General features: G+C 37.1%; 1 protein-coding gene across 2 annotated transcripts in view; it reads right to left on the bottom strand.

Annotated features, from left to right (window-relative positions):
- Nucleotides 1–200: 200 nt before the first annotated feature.
- EXOC5 (exocyst complex component 5) overlaps nucleotides 201–25,144 on the bottom strand; it is a 28,632-nt gene continuing 3,688 nt past the window's right edge. Inside the window, exons 2-19 of one of the 2 annotated variants that reach the window (XM_084521485.1) lie at nucleotides 23,988–24,079; nucleotides 20,200–20,347; nucleotides 19,608–19,802; nucleotides 15,137–15,201; nucleotides 14,627–14,655; nucleotides 14,345–14,454; nucleotides 13,819–13,863; nucleotides 13,577–13,717; nucleotides 12,398–12,480; nucleotides 11,748–11,957; nucleotides 11,444–11,479; nucleotides 10,415–10,562; nucleotides 8,221–8,329; nucleotides 7,489–7,609; nucleotides 6,632–6,718; nucleotides 4,055–4,163; nucleotides 2,852–3,067; nucleotides 201–2,476 (exon numbers count right to left, since the gene is read on the bottom strand). In XM_084521485.1, coding sequence (XP_084377611.1) covers nucleotides 2,288–2,476; nucleotides 2,852–3,067; nucleotides 4,055–4,163; nucleotides 6,632–6,718; nucleotides 7,489–7,609; nucleotides 8,221–8,329; nucleotides 10,415–10,562; nucleotides 11,444–11,479; nucleotides 11,748–11,957; nucleotides 12,398–12,480; nucleotides 13,577–13,717; nucleotides 13,819–13,863; nucleotides 14,345–14,454; nucleotides 14,627–14,655; nucleotides 15,137–15,201; nucleotides 19,608–19,802; nucleotides 20,200–20,347; nucleotides 23,988–24,079 — 2,133 coding nt within the window. In that variant the 3' untranslated portion in view covers nucleotides 201–2,287. The remainder of the gene's footprint in view (nucleotides 2,477–2,851; nucleotides 3,068–4,054; nucleotides 4,164–6,631; nucleotides 6,719–7,488; nucleotides 7,610–8,220; nucleotides 8,330–10,414; nucleotides 10,563–11,443; nucleotides 11,480–11,747; nucleotides 11,958–12,397; nucleotides 12,481–13,576; nucleotides 13,718–13,818; nucleotides 13,864–14,344; nucleotides 14,455–14,626; nucleotides 14,656–15,136; nucleotides 15,202–19,607; nucleotides 19,803–20,199; nucleotides 20,348–23,987; nucleotides 24,080–25,144) is intronic. The other variant, XM_084521486.1, reaches the window with a different exon arrangement.

Below are 25,144 nucleotides of genomic sequence, written 5' to 3'. Positions count from 1 at the left end.
CAGTCTTCTCCCAAAATAGAAACTGTTTGTGTGTGCCTGGGGAGGTTTTTCAAGGAAAGGGAAAAGGGAGAGCTCACACCAGTGATAAATTTGGTCAGTAAAGTTACTTTTATTCTTTTTTTATTTTTAAATAGAAGGGTTTTTTACAATTGAGTATAAAGATATTCGTAGAACGTGGAAATGAAATGAAAAAAAGTATCTGGAGGAAATTCTTTTTATTGAGGAAGAGTTTACATATCTACTTTTTTAAGTATTCACCTACTTTATGCCACCTCCTGTTAACAGGCATAATGAAAATATTGCACTGAGCATATGCATGAGAAACACAGCTAATAAAGCAAGAAATATGGTAAATACATTTCATACAACCTTAAAATAACTCAAAACAATCATACAACAAATTCTGAAGCACTTCTGTGATCTGCAATCTTACAATGATGTTCATTGTTCTTAAGTCTTTATTACAAATTGACACTTTTTGTAGAAAGGTTTTGTATTGGTTAATAAAACCACAGCCTTAAAATTGTTGGCTTTCAGTTACAGAGGTAAGAGAGGTATCATCTGAATTCACATCAGAGCTTTTGAAAAAAAAAAAAATAAATGGCAGCAGTGCAAGCATGTGCCTCCTCCAGTGTCCAAACCTGTTTGTGGTTTTGCCATGGCCAAGGAACAGAGCTATGCAGCTCAACAAAGCAGCCAGTCTCACAGAATACTTTGAGAAAGTCTGGCACCCATTCTCTTGTTTACAGATATAATGCTCTGCTAAATATAAAATGAAGCAGAAGAAACTCAGCTAACCAAGAGAAGTTCCACAGAAGTCTGTCAATATTGACTACACCTGGGAAGTCATTAACAAAAGAGGAAAATAATTTTATTTGACTGACCAATAATGTAAATTTATAGAAACGCTGTTCTAACAATGGGAGAGAAAGAAGTTTTCATAATGTATGCTGAGCCCACTGTAGAAATAAAATGAAGTGTTACAGATTATCTGTTCAAGGCTGATGCAAGTCAGACTGAAGACACAAACCACAGCGGTTCCAACCTGTTTTCCACATGAGCTTATTCTGAACGAAGGTCTATTTATAACAATTTTCAACTGTTTGTGGAAAAGCTACCCCAAATGTTTCAAACATCACTAATTGCTTCAGTTTACTATACGCACACTATGGCTCCATCTCAGAAGCACCTGCAACAAATGCTGGAGCATAACTGGCGTAAAAGTAGCCTGTCTCCAATATTGAAATTAAGAGCAGTGGAAGAGAAGCTTTTGCACACTTCACCATTTCATATTGCTCAGGCACTGAGGATCACTTATCTTCAGCACAAGAAATTTTACCTTTAGGTTTTTTGCTAGAGCTGCCGTCCGTTCCTCCCACGTACAAATGAACAATTGGGCTACATTTTATCCTTTCACTTGTTATAATCTGAATTTATTTACATATAAAACAAGAGACAGGAAAAAGTCGTATTAACCCAACCATGTGCACCTTCACCTTGTAGCAAGGATGCCTTTGACAAGGCAGCTGCATTACCTTTAGAAGCATATATAAAATTCAGTGTGCCAGTATCAAACAAACAGAAACAAGAATGCCATACAATCCCAATATATCCCAGTGGGCCCTTGACTATTAGGTTAAAAAAAAAAAAAAAAAAAGTAAAAATCAAAAATCTTTTCACCACTTTAGTTCTGTTTAGGATGCTACACAATGAATAAATTACATCTTTCTGGGATAGCGTTCCTTTCACTTCTACATCTCAAAGAAATTCCAAACTAATTAATTAGAGCAAGAAATTACATTGAGCAGGATAACATTTTAAATGAAAGAAATGACTTAGAAACACCAATCAAAGATAATTTGATTATGATTAGCTGTGCTGAAGTCTAAGTCATTAAAATTGATGAAGAATGTTTTTACAGTGGTCTATTCTATGTAATCCATTACCTACGCTATGCTCTGTAGTTCAAGTCTAACAAATGGTATCTGATAATTCAATATTGAAGACTAAAATACTTTCAATGTACCACTTGCTTCCCCACAACGTTTCCAATAAGAAAAAAACAGTAGCAAGTAGTTTTGCAAAAAAATTCAGTGGGAGAACTTTAGGTTACGTGAGATATCATTCTGATTTTTACCTGCTCGCATTCTACATAGTCATGTCTAAATATGGCTGCTGATTTAGTCTGAACAGTCATTACCCCACAAAAGTTACAACCATGGTTTGGTAAGAAATCATTCCCTGTGCTTTCTAACTGAGGCCTGCCCAAAGGTTTCATTCCATGCTCTCAGCTGAAGTGACGAGCAAGACGAGCAGACCTGTAATCAACACGCAGCTGAACAAAGGAGTGAAGGATGTTCTTGTCCAGATTAGCAAGTTGTTCTCCTGAGCAAACTTGCTTTAAGTTATCCGGGGCTACAACCAGAAGGTTGCAAAGTGCATGCAAAGTATCAAACAGCTGTAACACCAGCGCAATCTGTGGTTGAGAGAGGAAAAAAAAAAAGAGATGGGTATTAAGAATAAAAGCTACTTTAAGTCTTACAACAAAACATCCATCCAGATTCTCAAAACACTTCTTCCCTACAGAAGATGCATTTCAGTCATTCTTTCTTCATGTGTGCATAAATACATATATAGGCACGTTTTTCTGAATTTCTGGGCTTTTGTTCTTTTTAGGACACAATAAACAACTACCATTACAGGAACAGAATGTGTAACATCACTATGTGAAATGCTGATGTCCAAACAGAAACAGACTATTTTTATGAAGACTTCCTATGAAAACTTCTGGTGAAAAATAGTACCTAACTCAGAAACACGGCTGTACATCACCAACATACACATAGCTTACCTTGAAGTCTTTGGCACACTTCCTATATTCAGCCACATCACAAATAGCCAACATGCCTCCCATGCAACTGTAGGAATATTGCTGTAGGTGTTCATAGATGAGTCGATGAAAACGAACTCCAAGCTCCATCAAAACTGTGTCGACATTCTTACCATCCATAGAATTTCTGATCTTTTCCACCTGCTTCCTGACATAGCTGCAGACTTTAACACAAGCCTTTAAAAATAAATAAATAAATTCTAGGAACCTGTTCTCATAAAGTGGCTACTAGATCATAAGCTAAACATCAGTTACTAAGTTCTAAAATTGCTGAAGCACAACACCATTAGTTATTTTCTAATTAACAATTCAAACAGTTTTTCATTTGCCATAGAGGCAAAAATGCAAGTAGAAAGACAGATGCAAGACAACATTCCACTAAGTTATACTTCATATCAGTTCAGAAGAGAGCAATTCTGTTTGTGCTTTTAATTTAAGCAATGACTGACCAAGGGGGAAAACCAAGGTAATTACAAACCTCATTAGCAGTAATTACAAGCCCAAATTAACAGCCATCCTCACTCTTCCCACAAGTACCAATCTTACTGCTCCACTTTTCCCATTTCCATCTGGCTTCAGGTATTCAAGGCAGTCCTCCTACTTCTCTCCATTAATAATAATTTGTTCTCTACACCTCTCTGCATTTCCCTAACAACAGACTAATGTAACCCAGCCCTACAGCTGTATTTCTGCAGCCTGGAGTCTGGGATTTCAACAGATATGGTGGTAAAGAACATTTTACAGGAAAAATTGGTCTTACCATACCCATCGTGTTTTCTTACGCTTCTGACATCCTAAGGGTAAAAAGCACCCAGCAACTAGAGCATCTGATAATTAGCTTTAAGCTATGAGTTTCAGAAACTAGTTTTCAGCTAAAAAACCTGTTTCAAATCTGGGCCTCTTGGGAAGGGAAAGAATGTGACATTTTGTCCAGCAGCTACTGATCTGTGTCTGACACTAGATACAAAACTCCTAATGTTGCTCTTCAGTGTGGGGAAGAGAGTCCAGAACAGTCTACAATAGCTTAGTACAAAACGGAATTGCTAAGTAAATTAATCAAATACAAATGTTGTCGAATGTGTATTTGTTAAACATCATCCTGTACCTGATGTCATTCAAGTGTATTTGAAGCTAAATGGATGAGTTGGAACTTAGTTTACTTACGTTTGTATATTGAATCAAAACATTGTTTTCATCTTCTGGCTTAAAATCTGTCTTCTTTTGCTCTGCAGCCAAGATGTGCTTCATCTGTCCAATCATACAATTCAGCGTCCTTTAAAGTTAAAAATAAATTTGGGGTTTTAAAGAGAACACTTTCATTTCCTTGATTTTTATATGTACATATATTGATGTGATTCTATGCAAAAGTATGCAGCATAAAACGATGAGGAAATCTCACTACCTAACATTTATGTAATCTATATAAGATATACGAAAGGCAAATATATTGTAAGCAGCAAGGGATTGAAACTGTAATGCAGTTCTCTGGAGAAGACAAAGTTGATTTTAAATAAGCAGTTAAGAAAAGGAGAATTAGGGGAAAAAAAAACACCACTTTGCTCTAATTTAAGTGTCTTCAAGACCAACACACAGCATCCTGACCAGCTAGTTTTACAGGGGACACATTAACAGGGAAGTAAGCCATTCAAACCCAGCTCTTTGGAGAAACTGGATAGCTTTCCTCTTTGCTGAGGGAACTGGACAACCGAAGGAAGCATTCCAAACACTTAATTTACTAGAATTAGATCCCATTGCATCAGAAAACACTTGCAAAAATGAAAGAAAAGGAGGGTAAGGAGAGCACCTCTTTCTGTGCTACAGCTTGGTATTTCTCTTGTTCTCAAAATTCTAGTAGAGTTTTATAGTGCCATTTATTCCTCCACTTCCAGATATGTCTTTTCAGAACATTATCTAAGGCCAAGGAACTGGTTTGCTTTTAAGTGCAACCCAAAAGTCAAACATCAAAGCAGCTCAGAGAGGTCCCAGCGTCCACCTTTGCCAGGAACCTCCTCCTGTCTCTCCCCATACTTTTTCCCCACCTCACCCTCCACTCAAACTTCCCTCCTTTCCCCTGCTCCCCTTCAAAAAACACCGTCAAGGCTGTTATGGGACTTGAAAGATTCAAGTTCTATGGGTGAAGAGGAGAACACCACATATATCTAAAGAGGGACTATATTGATCCTTTAAAATTCATTATTTTCTATGCATAGAGTAAATCACTTTTATAGAGGTAGACATTTGTTGGGAATGCCATTCCAGAACGTGCTGCAGGACCTGTACAGATTGGGTGGTATTGAAACCATCAACATCTAGAAATTTACCTTTTTTTTTTTTTTTTTTTAATTTTTTAAAACTAGATAAATTCTTTAACAAGTTAATCGGTTCTTAACAGCATCAATGGTACTACAAAGCAGAGTGTAAGCAGGCACATAGACACATTTTACACATAACATTCATCTGAAAACTAATCTTGTTTGCATGTGCCAAAGCTTAAATGTTTTTGAAGACCCCATCCACAAACCTTTGAACGTACTCTTTTCCAACAGGGACTTGTTCTTCACAGTCTGCCACTTCTAAGAGATTAGTTATTTCACACAAACAGCTACAAACTATTCTAATGCTGATGACTGACCCATGCCTGCTAGACCCAATCGTACAGCCTCAATTATATTTCAAGTATTTTATTTCAAGCTTTGAATTTAAGCCTCTAGATAAAGTTCTAGCAGGAGCAGCTCAAACCTCGATTGTTACTTGCACATGTTGCACCTCCACCTTTCTTCTTGCACATGCAGAAAATGCTTATTAAGAAATAACTCTTTGAGCTCTCTGCAAATATAATATATCAAATCTCTTCCTCATCTCTGCAGGAAGTGCCCTGTAGGACACAAATGCTGTGCCTGCTTTTCTATGCAATGCTGTTCTCATCCCTCTCCAGTACAGAGAGATTCTTATAAAAACTTCAGTGATAATTTCAATTGTAGCCCTCTCTTCCCACAAGAAGGTTTATTTCCATCACTGCAGAGAGAAAACAGCGATGTAAAGGTTAGGTAACTGGTTCTAGGCTGAATACCATCCTTGAAATATTGGAACACTGCATGCTTCCTGGAGCAAAGTAGGGCAGTCAGTCACACAAGTTTGGTTTCCTAACATTAAGCTTGTTACTTTCCCCTGCTGCAGAACAGCTATGATTTTCATTTACAATTTTTATGGCTATCCCCTCATTTTTATATGAAGAAATGGAAAAAAGATTTAAATGAGTCACAACCTCAAAGCAAGTCAATGTCAGAAACAAAATTATTCCAGGTCTACAGACTTCTATGACTAGGTCTAATCCATAGCACTGCACAGATTCAAACAAGTCATCTAACCTATTTTTGTCAAACTTTGCTCCTTATGGAAATTCTGCAATCCTTTAACCTATTTCAATCATCACTCCTTCTGCCTTTAAAGGAAAAAGCATGAGACAATAAGATAAAACTGAATTTTATAAAATAAAATAAAAAGCACTCTGTCAGCATAACCAAATATGTTAGTAATATCTTTCCAGAGGTCAGAAATCTGCCATGGAAAATATACCATGTAAACAAACAAAATCTAAACTTCCTATGCAGAATAAAGGTAGGAGAAATCAATTCTGTGTTCAGAAATAATTCACCTTTAAAAAAAAGGAAAACTAGTAATACATCACAAAGGAGTTTTACAGGAACCAGTGATCAACAGAAAGCTTAAATGTTTACTTGCCTATCAATACCCATATCCAGCTTCACTTCCATTTGTTCTATGATGTCCTTTTTCTTCTGAAGGCATTCAGACAATTTAGGAGAAGAACTGCAACAGCATAAAGGGTTGTGTAAGTGAGGTTAAAATACCAAAACAAATTTGTTAGCTGGGGCTGTTAATTACAACAGAAACGTGCGAAGATCTACCATCCCATCAAAAAAAAGACTAGTTTAGATGGAGTTAGCTGTCTTTAGAACAACAAATAACAGCCTCGAAAGCCATCAGACCCTACAAATAGGGCTTGCGGAGTGCTGACAGGCAGTACTGCAGGACACTTCAAGCAGCATTGTGTCTGCTGAACACGGTGCTTCTCTGCTGCTGCCAGCTGCTGCCACACTAGCAAGCAAACCCAGCTTTTCACAGAACATCTGTGAGCTCTGCCTTGAGCGTATCCAACCAGCGGGTCCTAACAACATACAGCTTTCATGTAGCTCATGATGTGTTGAGCTTCTTCCTCTGCAGAGACTGATATCTCCAACAATCTCTGCAGCCCTGATATTGCCAGCTCAGCCCAGGATGTAAATAAAAAAAATCCTTTAGTCCTGGTCTGCAATAGAGCAGTGAGGTCTCTGCAGAGCAACTTGTCTCTACTTCGTATCAATACTCTTGGAGCTCCCTCTCTCCCCATGGTTATCCAAGATACAGATCAGTTTAACTTCCCTTCCTCCCCCTCCCATTACAGTATTTTATCTTCCCACAACATCAAGCAGAACCACTCCAAGAATAAACTCCTCTTAACAGAGATGAAGAATAAAAAAATTGCTTTGTTCACCAAAAGTGACCATTCACAAAAAGGAAAAGAATCAAAATAAAGGTACCTGATTAATGGCATTAGATGATCATTGAACTGCTTATCAAATAAATGGAAGATAGTATTGGCCTGGTGGACAACATCCAAGAAATAAAGATTTGCGTTCTTTGAATCAGAAGAGGGAATGCCTAAAGCAAAAAAGGTTTCGTTAGGATTGTAATGATATGCAGTTCTTTAATTAGCATGATGGTATTTTAAGTATGCGGGATTTTTCCATGAGTTATTAGATCACAGGCTTAGAGTTTGAAAAATTTACCATGGTGCCATATATAGAATACTTCTCATAGCTATATCAGGTAAGCATAGAAATATCTTGCTTTTAAAGTTTCCAAAAGCAAAAAGAAAAATTTAAATATTTCTTCAGAACACAGTTTTTATGCTTTCACTGAGGAAAGACTGGTTCTCATTATCAACTTTTTAATATAAGCAGTTTTCTTGTTTAGTGTCACTTTTTAAAATGCATAAATATAAAAACAATTAGCAGAAGTAGTGTTGATGTCCAGATTTCTGATACAAATGTTTTTGAAGACAGCAGCGCATTTCCATCCGTGCATGAATTCTCCAAGTAGAAGTAACACTTCAGAAGACATTAAAAGCTGACTCCCAAACACACAAACCAAATTTCATTTAGCCAATATATTTTGAACAAAGCCAATCAATAAGGCAAGGCAACGATCTGTAAAGTTGGTCTGCACGAAAAGGTCAATGAGATGAAGCGTTCAAAAGATATTATACTCACCAGCGAGGCCTGTTTCTAATGCATAATCGATGTGTTCAGTACATAAGAATTCTACAAGCATAGAAAAAATTCTGAAAGCATTCTTCGGTAAGTCAGACGGATCAGAGAGCTTTAAAGAAAAAGAAAAAAATATCCTAAAGGTCAGTTCTACATACATTTGAAAGTTTATCTGATATTGATAACCTTAAAATATAATAAATACTTCAAAATAACTGAAATTTTATTCTAAATTAAAAGTATCCATACAGAGAACTACTCAGGAGCAGTAGTTAGTATCAACAAATTCTTCAGCATCAACAGTTAAAATGAAGATAATATGCCACAGGATGCTATAGAAAGCAAAAATAAACAGATTCTAATAGTAATAATAATAAATTAAGGAAGCTATTCATTAAGTTCTTAAAACACTAGCATCTAGATGTAATCCCAGCAATCACCTGAACCACAGACTGCTGGATGGTGGGAGAATGTACCTGGAGAAGATGACTCTATACATGCCCTGTCTTTTTGTCTTTTACTAAGCTTCTGCTAGTAGCCACTGCTAGAGGACAGGACGCTGGGTTAGATGGGCCTTCACTGTCAGCCAGCACAGCTGTTCTTCCATCACTGTCACCATACCTCAACAAATAATCCAGACTGAACATCAGCTCCATTTATCACAGTTCAGCTGGAGTCAGAGCATGAAAATTTTTATTAAGTAGAGTAATGCTCACATATATACCTTCATGAACTGTAAGCAACACAGGATTTTGGACAGCAACCTGTCAGTAAATCCACTTTCTAAAGAAAAATGTGACAGGGCTTTTGCACATAAGAAATAGGGCTTTGGTTTCTATGGAATTAAGTGAAGATTTAAGAAGCTAGGAATAAAATTATTATTGCAATTCAAGTTAATTTACATAACAGCATTCCCAAAGACTTCCTCTGTATGCCTGAAAACCACCCATAAAAAACGCCACCTTGTTACAGAAATTTCCAATCAGAGGAATGTTTTAATATATTGTTACGTTCAGAACTATCGACTTATTTTTCCTAAAAAAATAGTCAGGACACACAGTGTACCTGTACACATCTGTCACATAATATAAATACTGCCATAAGCTAGCCAGGGACTTATTTGACTTTTTCTTTGCATAGTGAATTGCCCCCATGACAATCTTAGCAGCATCCTCTCCCTCCTTCCTTCCCCCCCCCCCCCCCAAAAAAAAATAAATTGGTTTTAGACCAAGCATTAAAAAAATCTGATCCTAATAGGAATGAGGAAAAAAAAAGAATGAACAATTACAAAAAGTTGGTATCATGAATTTAAAAAGTTCATAGCAACTATCATACTGAGAAAAAAGATGTTCTACCTGTGTCTTGCAGTCACTGAGTTCCACCACTAGGAACGTCTATCACGTCTGTGCCATACTTGTATTTTATTACATCTTTACCCCCTCTTAGAATCTAAAATATTAAAACTTCTGAATATCTAAAATGTTAAAAGCTTTTATACACTGAACTAATTTAGAATGTTAAAGGCATAAAATATTGTTAGAATTAAGTGTGTTTAGCTAATAAAAATCCCAATTATTGATTTAAGTCTGCAATTAAATTACAAGGGGTTTCATTTAAACTAAATACCAAATAGTAAGTGACAGGCAGTAAAACAAGTGATTTAATTAAAACAAAGAGTTGTTTTCTTTTTAAGCTTAAAGTATTTTTAAAGAGAAGTAGAAAGTTACCAAGGCAAACAATAATAAAGATTATTTCTACTCATATAATAAATAATTTTGTTGGTGATACTGGTGATTAGTCTCTTAAGCTAGAACAACTGGCCCTTGACACTAAAGATCAATTGCTGAATTAGTCTCTGTATTCTTAAAAAAAAAAAAAAAAAAAGAAAAAAAAAAAGAAAAAAAAAAGAAAAACTTACACTAAACGTTTCCCAGTTCTTAGGTCTAGTTTATTTTAAAAAATGCAATTTACACAAATAGGTTTAGTCCTCCCCACTTCTTCCAAACATAGACTGTATTAAAAAACACATTTCAAAAGCAAACCTATAGCCCCCAACATGACCCTGAATCAGTGAAAAATATAAGAAAATTTGTTTAATAGACTAAAGCCTGTCTTATCAAACTGAAAAGTGAACCTGAAGATTTAATTTCATAAGCACAACTATATCACTAATGGAGATTACAGGAAGCAAACTTACCCTGTGACATCTTTCAAAGGCTTGTTTAGTTTCTTGCAAAAGGTTAACCACCACTTCTTGTGAGAGAAAAGTTTCTCCATGGGTATCAATACTCGGCCCCAACGGCAAGTTTGTACGTTGCCTTATTCTCTCTTTGAGGTCTTGAATACTAGGACAAAGAAATACCAAAAGATTTCACTAGATGGAAATTTTGACATTCACATTCAACAGTGATTTAGGATGCTTTAGTTGTTAACTCACAAAAACAGAACCCAAGACACAGTTTAGGATTTGCAAGCATTAAGACAGTCTTGCAAGCTTAAAAAAATTGCTAGTAAATGCAAAACAACCACCTCTGATCCCAGAGTTAACCGTATTCTACCATGGCACATCTGCACCATGGGAGCAGCTATTCCCCCACTGGGGAATAAAAATAATTTCAATTAAATCCTCTGGGATGTATGCTCTGTGGACGAAGTTAAGCTTTCATACATTGACACATTTTACTTTCAAAACACAAATGAGAGCTTTCTATCTTATCCACACCCACAAGTCTCCTCATCCTCATTCCTATCTACACAGTCCTGACTTAGTCGAGCATGCTCCAACACATTTCCATGCATAAAGCAACCCATTAAGTCTGTCATTATAATCAATTTAATTTTCCCCAAGAAAATTAAATTTTCATCTTTGTTTTGTAATTCACTTAATTTTGTTGTTGTGCTCTCCAAAACAATTTTCATGCCTGACACACCGACCCCAACAACGCTTTGAAAGGTGCAGTAGTCTCATCACCTCTGTCTCTCAAATTTTAATTCTTCCTTTCCCACGTCTCACTACTCCTTTATTAGTTTCTCTACCTTGAGGATAATGAAGTCTTGTTTTTACCTTTCTCTAAGTCCATTGCATCTTCTGGGCTCATTAAGAGCTTTCTCACTGACATTGCTATGATCTTTTCCCCTTCCTAGGTCTTGGGAGGGGACCACAAGACCTGGGCAGGTGAAAAAAAATGTATGCTTTTAGATACACACATACACATGCGTTAGGTACCTTAATTTTGCTTCAGTCCTTTTGTGGATCTGGATCCTAAGTTGAAACATAGGTTTAACTGGTATTTTTCATTTTCCATCAGTATATAAATACCATGCATCACCTTTCACATGTATCAAGAGCAATACGCTTTTTAAGGGAAGTTAACATAAAATGATAGCAAATATAAAAAGCTGTAGGTCACTTTAGAAGCTTGCCCTTTTGCAGTTGATCACTGCACATCTGGCATGGCAAACACTGTGTTTCTCCCCTTACCACCTCCCTTCCACTTTAGAAGTAGGGAACTTTATAGAAAAAAACTTACCCTCCAGTGCCAATAGACCTCTTCTGGTGGTTTTTGGAATCATAATAGCGTTGCAGAATCATAGCACTCCTACTTTTCAGATAACCAATTTCCACCTCAATGTAATTCTCCAAGTAGGAAATGAAAATGGATTTGATAAGCTTAGACAAGAAAGTCTGCTTATCAGTACCCAAGTTAAATTCCATCAATTTGCTCGAAAGATTAGTAGTTCTTTATGCGAAAGAAACAAAGAAGGGGAGAGGGGGAGAAGGTTGAATTTGTATGAATTACAGCATTAAATGTTTGTAAAGTACATAGTACAACAAAATCCTGATTGTGATTAGGACTTCTAGCAGCTTTATATTTAAGGAAAGAACTTTGCATAATTCATGTTTGAATACATACAGCACAATTGCAATTAAAGTGAGATATAGAGGACTGGCTTTTGCCCAGATTTAAAATTACACTCAAAGACCACTATACTAAGTATTTCCCATTAAAAATAACAATGGCTATTTACAGTTTTCTTTAGGAATGTGATCACTGGAAAGGTTAACAGCTTTTTTTTTTGAAAAGTTTTTTTTGTCCTCTCTTCCTACATCTCGATAACATATTCAGTTTATTACATGTGGATATCAACAACAGTAATTTCATCATCAATATGTAAATACCTTGTATACAGATCGTAGAGATTCTTAAGATACTGCTCTGCATCTGATTTCCTGTGTTCTTCTAGCTGGTCCTTTACATAAATCTGCAAAATTTAGGTACATCTTTTAGAAGAACAGATATTAAACCTCAGGTCATACTCACTACCTGTTAGGTTTACATATATGCTTCCTTCAAAGCACACATCTTAAGTAACGCATACATTCTTTGGTTTTAAGTCTCTGATCCATAGACCTTGCATAACCTACAGATAGTTCAAGGGATTTTTATAATTATTAAATCATCTTCTTCAAAAAGTAGTAGCATATGAAGCAAATACAAGAGAGAGACTGCTTTGAAAAGATACTTGACCAAACACAAGATCTGGTCTCATTAAGAATCAAAACAACTAGAGGTCTAAATGCATTTCTGCAGTTGACAACAACCAAAAGACATATTTTCATATTTGTTTACCATAATACACAAAGCACATACAAGTTAGAGCCTTCTTGTAACTGAATATTTGGACAAAATATCTTATGGTAAATAATATATAAGTCAAAATTGATGCATAAATTCAGGAATGAAACACAAGCTCAATCCCTACACTATATTATTATCAATAAGGGGAATAATGCTGACAGGAAAATTGATTTTTGCAATGAGTAGGCATTCTGTTGACTTTACACATTTAAGAGAGTGTATTTGCAGGATGGATAACAATGTTTTCAACTACTCCAAACTTTCATATAAATAGTGTATTAGCTGCAGAAAAATATTCCTGGCATAAATTATTTTTCCTTATTCAAAGCTAGCCTCATACATGAGACATAATTCCAAATATGAACACAATAAAGATATTATTAAACGTGAAACTTCCTTTTCTGATATGTTCTGGGGATAGCACACAGAAAAGAATCAAATGTGTAAGTCATCTTATGAACTAGCTAATTAATGCATTGATTCCCTTAATTTTACACACTGAATTTGGGCATTTTCATTTGCACTGTATTTGCAGTACAAGTAACTTTACTTGAAATAGCCTGAATATCTGTATGAAATGCTACAGGGCAATCAGCTGTGATTCCACATCTTATACATGATTATGAATATTGTAAATTCACAATAATTGTTATTACCAGATAAAACACTTATGGAGGAAAAGCTTGCTCAATAACTTTAACATGTTAAATTTGAAATACCTGAAGTTTAACTTCAAAGATATTTTGAATGAGTTTGGCTAGCACAGTCTCTGGATTGCTAAAGACTTCTCCAACTTGCTTATTCACTCGTTGGCAGAGAATGGCTGCATCTTCAAACACATCATTCCTCAGGAATGCACCCTAGGGTTTCAAAAGCAAATTTAATAATATATTTACAGCTACCTACAGGACTAAATAAATCAGCACTCAAGGAGATGCATGTAAGACAAAAAATGAGTTACCTCTTGACACTGTTTTATGTACACATCAACACAATGGGAATAGCCCTGTGGAAGAAGCATAACACAATTCAATGTTAATTCAGGTTCTCCATGTTTTTAGTACAGAATGAAATTAATGAAATACGACTCCTCTGTAAAAGTTATTGAAAAAAAAATACATTCATCTGAAGTGTAGACTGTTTCAAATCCATTTTTGTCACAAATCTAGCATAGCTTCAATTATCATCACTCTCCGTGGTTATACACCACAGGTTTTAACACTCCTCGAGCATGAATGTCAGCGCACACACATTCAAGAAAAGATTATCTCGGAATGGTCTCTATTGACACTGCCTCTGATTCCTCATCATCTGCCTCCTTCATTCCCCTGCATTTGATTCCAGACGGAACACCTCAGTATTTGTAAAGGTATACGTTATCTGATGTGGTCATTGTGCCAGTGTAAATATGTTTACTTGAAAGAGGCATTTATTGTATCCTGGTGTTTTGTTGTTGCTGTTTGTTAAATTAAGACCCCTGCTTTTACCTTAAAATGAAGCAAGACTGCTGCTACTTCTCTCATTCTGGAGATTTCACCTCTCCGCTGTGCACTGGTAAACTCTTGAATTAGCTGGCACTCTAAATCATGGTACTTACCTGGAAAGGAATGGAGAAAATAAGAAAAAAAATATATAAAAAAATGAAATCCATCAAGCCATGTAATAAGAGCACTGGCAAAAACGGTATCACTAACAGTATTGCATATTTCTTAGATCAGTTTTAATATTTCATATATAGAAATATGGATTGAACTGGATAGATAACTTACTTGCTATCTTTGATTTTACTTCAGAAAACCTGTTAATATCAAAAAATACCACGATTAAACTCAAATCCACGTCACAGGAGAAATCAGACATCCTAGAGTGCCTGTTACCCATGATCTATTTTAAAATGAAAATATGTAACACAAAGATGACAGAAAAGTTACATGCTTCATAACCATAAAAACCTACAAGCATCTAATCCAAATCTAATTAAGTCAGCACACCAAAATTATCCCATTAAAAGTCTGTTAAGCAGTTTAGGATGTGTATGTAAAGATGATCCTGCAACATGAGTACATGAACATGAATTCAAGAATAGAGGGGACAGAAATAAGCACATGATCCATCTCAAAAGCTACAGGAATCACAAGTGAAGTAAAGCCCCTCTCCTATCTTATCCCTCCCCGTGTCCCCCACCACCCCCATAAAAAGAAAAGCATCAGAAAATGACAGCTGTGAAGTAGTTGTGGTGGTTTTGTTTGTTTTTAAGAGATGTTCAGATAGAATTTTACCTGTCAAAAGGCAGTTCCTGTGCAATCAAATGCAGTTTCTGAATAATATCAGCTGCCTCTTTAATCTGTTAGAAATAAAAACACGACAGTCAATTACTAAAGATCTGATTGTGGGCTATTCCTTTCTCACATCTCCACTGTTCAGCTTTCATACATGTAGTTCCTGTTTTCCTGTAGTTCCTGATGCTTATGATAATTTTTAACGTACAATTATATAGGGCAAAACATTATAAAAATTCTTTCACTATATGTTCATATGGGACACACCTCTACAGGTGTTCAAGCTGTCCGGACACATAGCTCAGCACCACATCAGTCCAACAAGACTTACAGACTTGGTTTCTGAGCTAATCAGCCTCAAATAATAAGGCTAGAGCAATCTCACGTCAATATTCACCCTTCCATTTTGTAAAAAAATACACAAATATAACACAAACAGCCAGCTGAACTGCAACATGATACTTTACCATGAATTAGGATAAAAGTCAAACAGACTTGCACCCAACCAGAAGGGCTCTCTGGTGAGCTCAGAAGTGAATTAGCTAGCAAACCGTTCAGACACCCTAGTAAAAGCACCAGTGAATTCTTTAACTTGAAGAAACTAGAGGATAGTTGCATCCAGAAAAGCTATGACTGTGCTTGGCATGAAGAGGGAAAGAAGGGGGGAAAAAGGGATCAAGGAAGAGCAGAGCTGGAGTACCTAACTTTCTCCCAAGGAAGGAGAAATGGAAGCTGTATTAGAAATTTAAAAAGCTGTGAGGTCTAAAACAAAAATTAAGATGAAATTTCATTTATCATGCATCTACAAAATATGAATAGTATCAAGGATACAAAAACTATAGAATAAAGATAAAGCAGCATGCAGATTCCTGCTGTCATGAACAAAAAGGCCATTTACCATTTGTCTTTCAATAATCAATCCATGGCAAGTGCATCTAAGTAGTGCTCAGTGACTGTTTCAGTAGGCTAACTAGAACTACAGAAAATGGCAACTGCTACTTTTGAAAGTGTCACAAAAAGAAAGAGCTGGTTGCAACTAAAAAAGGGTAGGTTTAGGGTAGATATAAGGAAGAAATTCTTCACTATGAGGCCCTGGTGCAGGCTGCCCCAAGGAGCTGTGGCTGTCCCTTCCCTGGCAGTGCCCAAGGCCAGGCTGGATGGGGCTTGGGGCAGCCTGGGCTGGGATTAGATGGGCTGTAATGTCCCTGCCAACCCAAACCATCCTCTAATTCTGTGATTAAGAACAGTGAATTTAGCTGCTAACGTCAACTGGTCAAAACCACAGCTCTGTGACAGTTGTAGTCTTTATTATTTGGTCTTGGTGACTGGAAGGCCCCTCAAATGGATTGATGAAAAGTTAACTACTGCATCCAGGCAAAGCCCTCAAATACACTGACACAACAAAACACACGGAGAACATGCACATTGTCTCATTTTTCCTGTTAGCCATGTTCCAGGGAAATACAGTGAGAGGAATGGAAGTAAGGAAATCCTATTCTCCCACCACTGAAGAGCAGCTTGGGATTAAAACTTTTCAGGAACGGAACAAGACACACAGGTAAGAAAACAGAGCACAGTCATCGCATGAGGTTGGTTGTTCAGCAAAAACAGGAGCTCTAAGAAGGCGCAGTCACTCTGCTTATTAAGAGCCGCTTATGTTTTGAACTGTCAGCTTACAATAGCCTCTTAAATCAAAAGCAGCCACGCTCCTCAAATAAATCCAATGAAACAGCAGTTATTTCTATTAGCTTAAAGCAACCTTAATACCTAACGAGCATTTCTGTTTGATACTGATGTCATTAGGATAGTCTATATATTAGCAGTTATTCATCAGCATCACCAAAAGAAAAAATCAAAAAGGGAAAAAAAAGCACCCAACAAATGGAACATTTTCTGTCTTCTTTTCACAAAATAGCTGTTAACTAACTTCTTAGATTTTTATTGAATTCGTGGCCTTTTCTTATGCACAACAGAAGCCATGACAAATCAATTCTCCATGGTTTCTGCTTAAATCCAGACATATCTCATTTTTAATTGAATCATGCTTCTGTAAACTATTACAACAAAATAAATATGGATTCTGTAAAACACAGCTTAAAGACTAAAATATCTGAAAAAAAAAAAACAAAAAAAAACCACAGAAAAAAAGGTGGACAAGGAAGAGCAAGAGAAAATTTTAACAGAAAATATTGTTATGAGCCAGTTAAAAGGCATAATGGAACGATGTTGAATGCAGAACATAAATGAGAAAGAGGGTGTAAGAATAACAATAAGCATTAAACATGACAGTGCTCCCGCATGACAAACCAGCGAGGTGCTGCATCATTTTATAATTGAATTGTTTTAACTGGAGTGATTTGCTTGCTTTAAGACACTTCCGTGCAGAGGAGGTCCTGGTTAGCTGGCAGCGCAAGGCAAATCACAACGACTCTGAGGATGAAGATACACAACACCTAGCTTAGGACATGACAGCAAAGAAAAGCCATCACTGAGATGATATGTTGGAAATTGTGCAGTAAAGCCAGGAGAAAGTAATGGGAGAAATAACAATTTGAATGTAGAGGGAAAAAAAAAAAGGAGGTAAGAATCCAACAGATTTCAAAAACTAACATCACTGAGAAAAACACAAAATAACTGCTTCATAATCCTTTATTGCCTCTCCTTTCTTAGTGTCCTTTGCTCTTGATGTCCTAGGGAAAAACTCACACTTACGGGGGACAGCTTGTATAAGAAATCCCAACATCCTCCAAAATAGAATCTGAAACCACATCAGTTTGAAGATGAGAAGACACTGATAAAGTATTAGTGATTTACATTTTAGAATATCTGCTCCTATGTCATGCTTTAGAAATATTTTTAGTTCAAAGATGTATTAAGATGTCACACCACACATCTAGGCAGGTTCTTTTATAAACACTATTGCTACTTGCTATTTAAATTTGGAGACAAAAAGTTACAGAGCAGTACTAAACCACTTGGGCTGAAAATACTCTGTGTAAAATAACATATCCAGAAAATTGTGTGTGTTCTCACATGCTTCCTTTGCAGACTGACGTAAGACTTCTGGCCTTTCCTACATTTGTCTTCCTCCAGATTTGCTGAATGTCTTCAGGGTGTACAAAGATTAATTTGTTTACCAATTTCCAGGCTTACCACATTTATCTACCAAAGAATTTTCAGAGCCTTCAACAGGAAGCATTACAAAACTAAGTTTTGAGTAAAAGTTGAATTCTTTACGAGACTCTGCAGGAGACAACACAATTTTCTTTAAATTATGCTTTGTTATTTACTATGCCATCTTAAATTAATTTTAAAATGCATGTTTTTTTTCTATTAGGGAAAAAAAAAGAAAAAAGAAGATGATGTTGAACAGACTATCTACATACGCACTTTTGTTATGCTGGAACCTTTCTGTTTTCCTTGGAAATCAGAAAAGTTTTCTGCACTCCCTTGCTGACTAGGGCAAATTATCAACTGGCAAATTACCATATATCCACAGACCATGATTTAAAAATCACTATGCAACTGAATTCTTGGAAATAAAAGTATATGAAGCTATTAGTTTTCCAACTCCCTGAAAGGCAGTTTCAGCTCAGTAGTAAAGGGATGACATTAACCTATTCTTAGGTCCTTTATGAGAGGCATTTCAAGAAAAAAAACAAAACATTTTTGCTGAATGTGCAAACCAAGTTTTTGCTGTTTCCATGCACTGCAACTTTTCTTTACTACAGTCATACTGTTGCACACACTTTAAGCATAGCAGGATGATTGCTCAGGACACACTTGGGGGGAACAAACAAAACAAAACCAAAACACACACACAAAAACTACTTATCTTACTACAATGTGAATGAGCCTTGTTGCTTACAGCTGGACACTATTCCATCAATTTATTTCTATTAGTCAGACCTCTCAGATTACATTTGCATCACGAACATACTTTTGAAGCACAAGAAAAACAAAATGCTTTAACGTTTCTTTGAAGTTTTCCTGCCTGGTTCCTCTAAATTCAGAGGGTGGAGACATAACCACAGGACTATACAAAGCCCCATGGCATGCTGTGACAAAAAGGTATCCAAGGCCAGTGGACTGACCCAACAGAGTAAAGTTTCACAAAGAAGTTGCATTCAGAAACATTCTGCATTACAGGGTGGATCTGAGGCAAGGGGTTCAAAGAAAAGGCAGATATTGTACAGGCTCTAAAGTTGCCTCCCCAGCATTTCTCAAATCTCTGATAATTTCATAAAATGAAAAATGCCAACATTGCCACATTAAGCATCACTGAATACAAGTGCTTTATCAGCAATCTGCAGCCTAGTGTTGTTAATTTACATTTCAGAACAATGCAACTTTAACAAGTCAGTCACTCACGGGTTTGAAGTCTGACCATGGTAAGTCATGGTAGCAGCTTGTAATTAGGGCAGCACTGCTTATTGCTTTGAACTGCTTTCATCCCGCTGACAGCTCTTACCTTTTCAGAGTTTGTAAAAACATCAGACTTCAGCTCTCCATCCAGAAACTCATTAAAGTATTTCATCAGCTTCTGAGCCTCCACAGCCCGTTGCCGTGGCGTGTTTACCCCCTCCAGTTGGTCTCCAAGGTGACAGACCTTAGTTGCTACATAGCTGATGTGCTCGTCCAGCTCTTGGAAATGTTGGAAGGCAACCTGGGAGAACACACACACGGACACAATTCTCATCGTTTCCACTTACCGTGCTTTAGGAAGCACGAGAGTTACATCAGTAAGAAGCACGGGGAACCCAGGCATCAGCTCTCCAGGCTATCTCAAACTGCAGAACTACTCAGAATCACTAATTAAGTGCACACAACTGCTTAAAGTTTAGTGCCTTCCATTAAGCTATTGTGAAGACTCACTTCTGGACTAGCTAACACTCATTAATAGAACATGCAGACAAGCACCCTCTGACAGGGGAAATTGTTTTCCATCAAACCCTCTATTTTTACCCCAAACAGTAGCATACTGTACCAAGAAATGTTAATGGAGCATGTGATGCTTTTAAAATTCACAAAGCTTAGCACTGCCTATATGCTTTAGGTTTTACCTGGTTGCTCTTCTGCAGCTCTTGTACTTTCTTGGCAAATTCCTTTGCTTCCTTCTGGCATTGCTGTTCGAGTTTCTCCACCTTTCTCTGAATCCTTTCATCCATTACCTGTAATTCTTGGATGTGATTTACAAATTCTTCCAATAATCTAATTTAAAATAAAATATGGTAAAGCAGACTTTAGTTCAAAAAGCATCGTCTACACAGAGAGCTTTTAAAAAAACAAATAAAAAACCTCACAGGGCTGACATAATCATGCCTACCTTTGGAAGGCTATTTTGTTTTAAACGACACCATCCTAGTTGTACAGAACTCTATGTCTACATAAAAGCTTTGTGATCATGTGAACGGTAGATGAGAGTGGAGAAAATGGTTAAAACATTGATTGCTCAAGAACCTGGCTCTTTCACTGGCTCAAGAATCCCTCTATCCCAATCTTCCTTAAATACATCTCATCAAAGCAAAGAAAGCTTAGGTCGCTACATCCCTTCAATGTAGGGGTTATAATAATAAAGTACTTTCTACTTTACTCTAGATTTTATAATAAACTTGTAAATCATTGTCCATTTAATTGGCAATGAATGCAACTACATAGTCTAATAATGTTGTTTTGGTTGTAACCATATTACTTCCTGACTTCATTTCTCTTCTCCCTACAACACATAGTATATTTAAAGCTTTTTTCTGCTATTTCCCATTCATTTTACTTTCAGACTCACATTTCACCCTCTCCGAGTACAGTATATTTGAATGCAGTCTTCAATTTCCTCTATTCTTTTTCATTCAATTCTCAATGTGTTCCTCTTCCATTCCTGTTTTTGTCCATTCTGTCCCATTCCAGTCAATTTTTCAGCTCCTATTTTTCTAAACATCTCAGTCACTGATGCACGGGAAATGAACTATTCCCCACATCCTCCACAGCCATAAAACTTACGCTAATAACCGAAAATACATGAAAGATTGGAGAAGTCTGTTGTCCACATTTCATGTCGGAGCAGAAGACGGGAGGAAGCCAGAATCCTTTCCTGGGAGCTTCCTCTAGACTGCTGAGGAATCTGCATTTTCACATGTACTCTTCAGAAGGTGTACTGTGAACCTGGTGCCCTTCCAACATGCAGTACTGCTGAAAGGCAGAACGAGCATGCTGTTCCTCTCCTGGCTCCCCTTGCACTTGACAGAGACTCTCAGCAAGCAGAAGGGAAAAGTGGAACGCGTTGTTCTACCCTCGCATGACTCCTTCAGCACTTCATGTCTACAGCACCTCTCTTGGCCAACGTCGAGGGCTTACTCTGAGCAACACCTCAGTAATATAAAGCAATCCCTTCTAGTTGCATGGAGGGTCACTGAATTTTCAGGCTTAATTTCTGCTGCTAAAATGAACTGTTTTTTATCCTACTGCTTAGACCGTCTGAAGTGCCTTTCTTTCTCACTGTATTAGTCTAAAAAACTAATTAGTAATATTAAAAAAATAATTAGTATTTCCAGTCGTATTTTTACAACAGTAAGTGACTATAAAAAGTCACAACTTATTAAAGAGAACCTTGATTGTGACAGATGCTTATGACTTCTTTCCTCTGTTTCCTGCTCGCCAGAAGCCCGAAAGGTAAGCATATTGCATTAGATGCCAGAGAAAACTATGGGGAATAGACCTGAGTTTTGAAAAGTATTTTAAAAATAAAACGTTAATGAATCTAAGTAACACAAAGCATACTTTCAAACAAAAGCATAGAGAAGTACAGAAAGTTCCTATTCATTTTACACGCTAATTCAGTTCAGTTTGGGGTTTGTGTTTTTTTAAAAGTAGGTATTGTGCCAATTCAGCATTTAGTCAGCGGTAGCATTCAACGTATAGCAAGACAGGAAAATATTCAAATACGAGAGATAGCTGCTGGTCAGGTTTCTCAAAACAGAAATAAGGAATTGAGCACCCTTTCTACAACAAAATAAAGCATCACTTTCTAAAAACAGAAAAGAAAAAACATATACCAAAAAGAAACAAAAACCTTCTGGTATTATTTGGCCTCCCTTTCTCCCCATACTAGAAGATCCCACAAGTAAACTATTTACTGGGCAGGAGTCTCCCACTTGTCCTGATAGATATAAAAGTACATCACAAAAGTTAACACAAGCAAGCCAACACAAATTAAGATGAGAATTTAAATTGACTTGGCGTTAGTACCAATCACTAACTACACTGAAGTATACACCAGACACAACTAAGGAGAAAGAGCTAGAGGAAGCAATGCTGCATATTTCCAGGCTTCTTCATATTCATATTTCTTCCTGCTTAACTTGAATGTAGAGATCTCCATAGGATACTGGCCTTAAATTTAATGTTAATCGTTCATCATCTTGCTAGGAATTCCAGCAACATCCCCCCTTCTTCAAAGAGCCAGGCTGCTCAAGAATGAATGTCCTTTGACTGTGCTAAATAAGCTTCTCCTATCTGTTTCAAAGAACAGCAGATTGTCTATGACTCTAGTAATTCCTAAACTTCTTAAGACTTCTAGCTTAGGTAACTACACACAATCCCAATTGGGAACAAGACTGTGAGAAGTCACTAAGCTACTGCACTTTGATTAATTCGTCATCATAACATAAATCAACATTCAGGTAGCTAAACGTTTTGTTGAGCCTCCTAGCTCAAAAGCATTCCAGAAGAATAACAGGAGGATGATCATGCTCACTTCCTTAATTATAACCATTTGAAAAATGAAAACACTTAAATTAATTGCATCCCTAGAAAGAATACTAATACCGGTACAAAAGCTAAGATGCAGAGCTATTTGAAATGGTCGCTCTTTGGAAAACAGAAGATCCAGAAGTGCAGAACACAGAAGCTTCTGTGTTGAAAACTGCTGTATAAAATCATGCATCTGAGTTCCCACCTGTTCCTGGCCCAAAAACCAGAAAGCTTTTTTCTTGCCTTAGGGCTAGGTTTCTCAGCAGAGCCAAGCCAGCTCACCACAAGCAAGAGGAGAAGGTCCTGCTCTGCTTCCTCCTTCCCCAGCCTTACTCCTTTCCTCACACACATTTCTCCTTGCCACCGGCTCACAGATCTTCCCTTCGCACCTGTTCCTACATTTTTCTGGTTCCCCAAAACTGCCAACTCAGCTAGAAAAGAAGAGGACTTTTTTGTCAGGTTAGTTTTTTAGTCAAGTGGATTAGCTTATCCCAGGATCACATGCCGAGAGCTGGCTCAAGATGAGCCGTCACAGCATGCAGCTAAGTGCAAGGAAAAGGGGCACAAGTCCACCTTCATTCAGCAGAAACAAGCTGTTCATTTGGTTCCAACTACAGTGCACACAATCAGTTCAAAACAATCTAAGCCAACATTGCCATGCTCCGGCCTTTCCTCCCATCCTACCTGTTTGTTTCTGCCTTTTATTTGCAGCAATGCTGTAAACTACTGGGTCCTGCAAGTCAGTGTAGGGAGCTAAACTAGCAAGAAATTCATTAAATTGACTTAAATATCATAAGCAACAAAGCCTAATATTATGCTTTAATCCAGAAACTTTTGTGCTTCAGAACATTCATGTCTGACAAAGACAAAAAAACATTTCTCCTTTATTCAAAAAGTTTAAAATCAGAAAGTGACTTTCCCTACTCTTGTTACTAAATAGCTGATTCTGAAGAATTGGCTCATGGTCACAAATTCTAGCAGTTCTCCCAGATGAGTATTTCACTGGATACACACCAGTGCCACATACAGGCTTTTTGTTGTGCGTGTAATAGAATAGTACAATTCGAGACGCATTCATTTTGACCATTATGCAATTTTATTTTACCTTTTTGGATCGAAAGCTTCTCCACCTCTGGAACCTCCTCCTGGTGTCCTCCATGCCAGCCGCTCAATGTATTCATCTGCCACAAAAGGTTCCTAGCCACAGAATAAAAACTCTTTACAACGTGCCACAGCAGGGTTGTTGCTTACGCATCATTTTGAAAGCATTTAGAAGCATTACTACAATCAAGAGCAAGTACAGCATTGACAATTACCCCATCACCTCTTTCTTATGTTTACATATTTAATAGAGAACACTGTTTTTAGTATGGTGGGTTTGAACATCCAGTCTAGCAATTGTCAGACTACTAGAAAATGCTTCACTAGCAATCTGAAGAGCTGGCTCTACACTACCTGTAGTCATTTCCAGGTGAGCTTATGGATTGTCATTAAAAGTATCTGACACATGCAGCAGCCACACTGATATGAGATACTGTATCACCAGACTCTGCTGCAGCCCAAGAGCTTTCAGCTGTACAGCAAACCTGATCAGAGAACTGTCTAAATTTGTCTAAAAATGTCTAAATTTGTCTAAAAAATTATAGGGCAATGTAAGTTTTGTTTGCAGATGCTCAGTTCTCCGATTCAGTTCACAACATGTCATCACAAGCAAAACTGACCAAGGCACTGCCCCGTGGCAAGGACAGTGCCAGATTGCCACGGGACACTGTGCAACATCCGACTGCAGCTGCAGAAACAAAGCAGATAAAAGGGAAATAACAAAGGATGAATAAAAGCAGACAATGGACTTCACTTTCCCAAGAAAGCGGGGCATGAATGATGCTAAAAATACAAGGTTACACAAGTTTATCCCATAATATTTGCCTGATCTTCCTCAAGAAATACTGCACAACAGTGAAGAGTTAAGAAGATTATTTTCCCACATGACAATGTTTTCTGAAGGCACAGACCTCGTAATAAAACCAAAAGCTCATATTCTAGTTGACCTAGGACTTCAGTCAGCTCAAACATTGCTTCACACAGTTAATATTAAGTGCCCAAAACAATTTACAAAAACAAAGCATAATGACACCTATCCTTTAAAATAAAACCCACATTATTATTTATCCCTTCAGATTCATTGGTAACCCAGACTTATTACTTTGGTGCTAACATTAGTATATCTGAGCTCAGTAAATACAGTATTCTTGTAGACCCCAA

The sequence above is a fragment of the Aythya ferina genome (genome assembly GCF_964211825.1).
Source record: "Aythya ferina genome assembly, chromosome: 5".
Lineage (NCBI taxonomy): Eukaryota > Metazoa > Chordata > Aves > Anseriformes > Anatidae > Aythya > Aythya ferina.
This window is presented reverse-complemented; position numbering and strand designations above follow the sequence as displayed.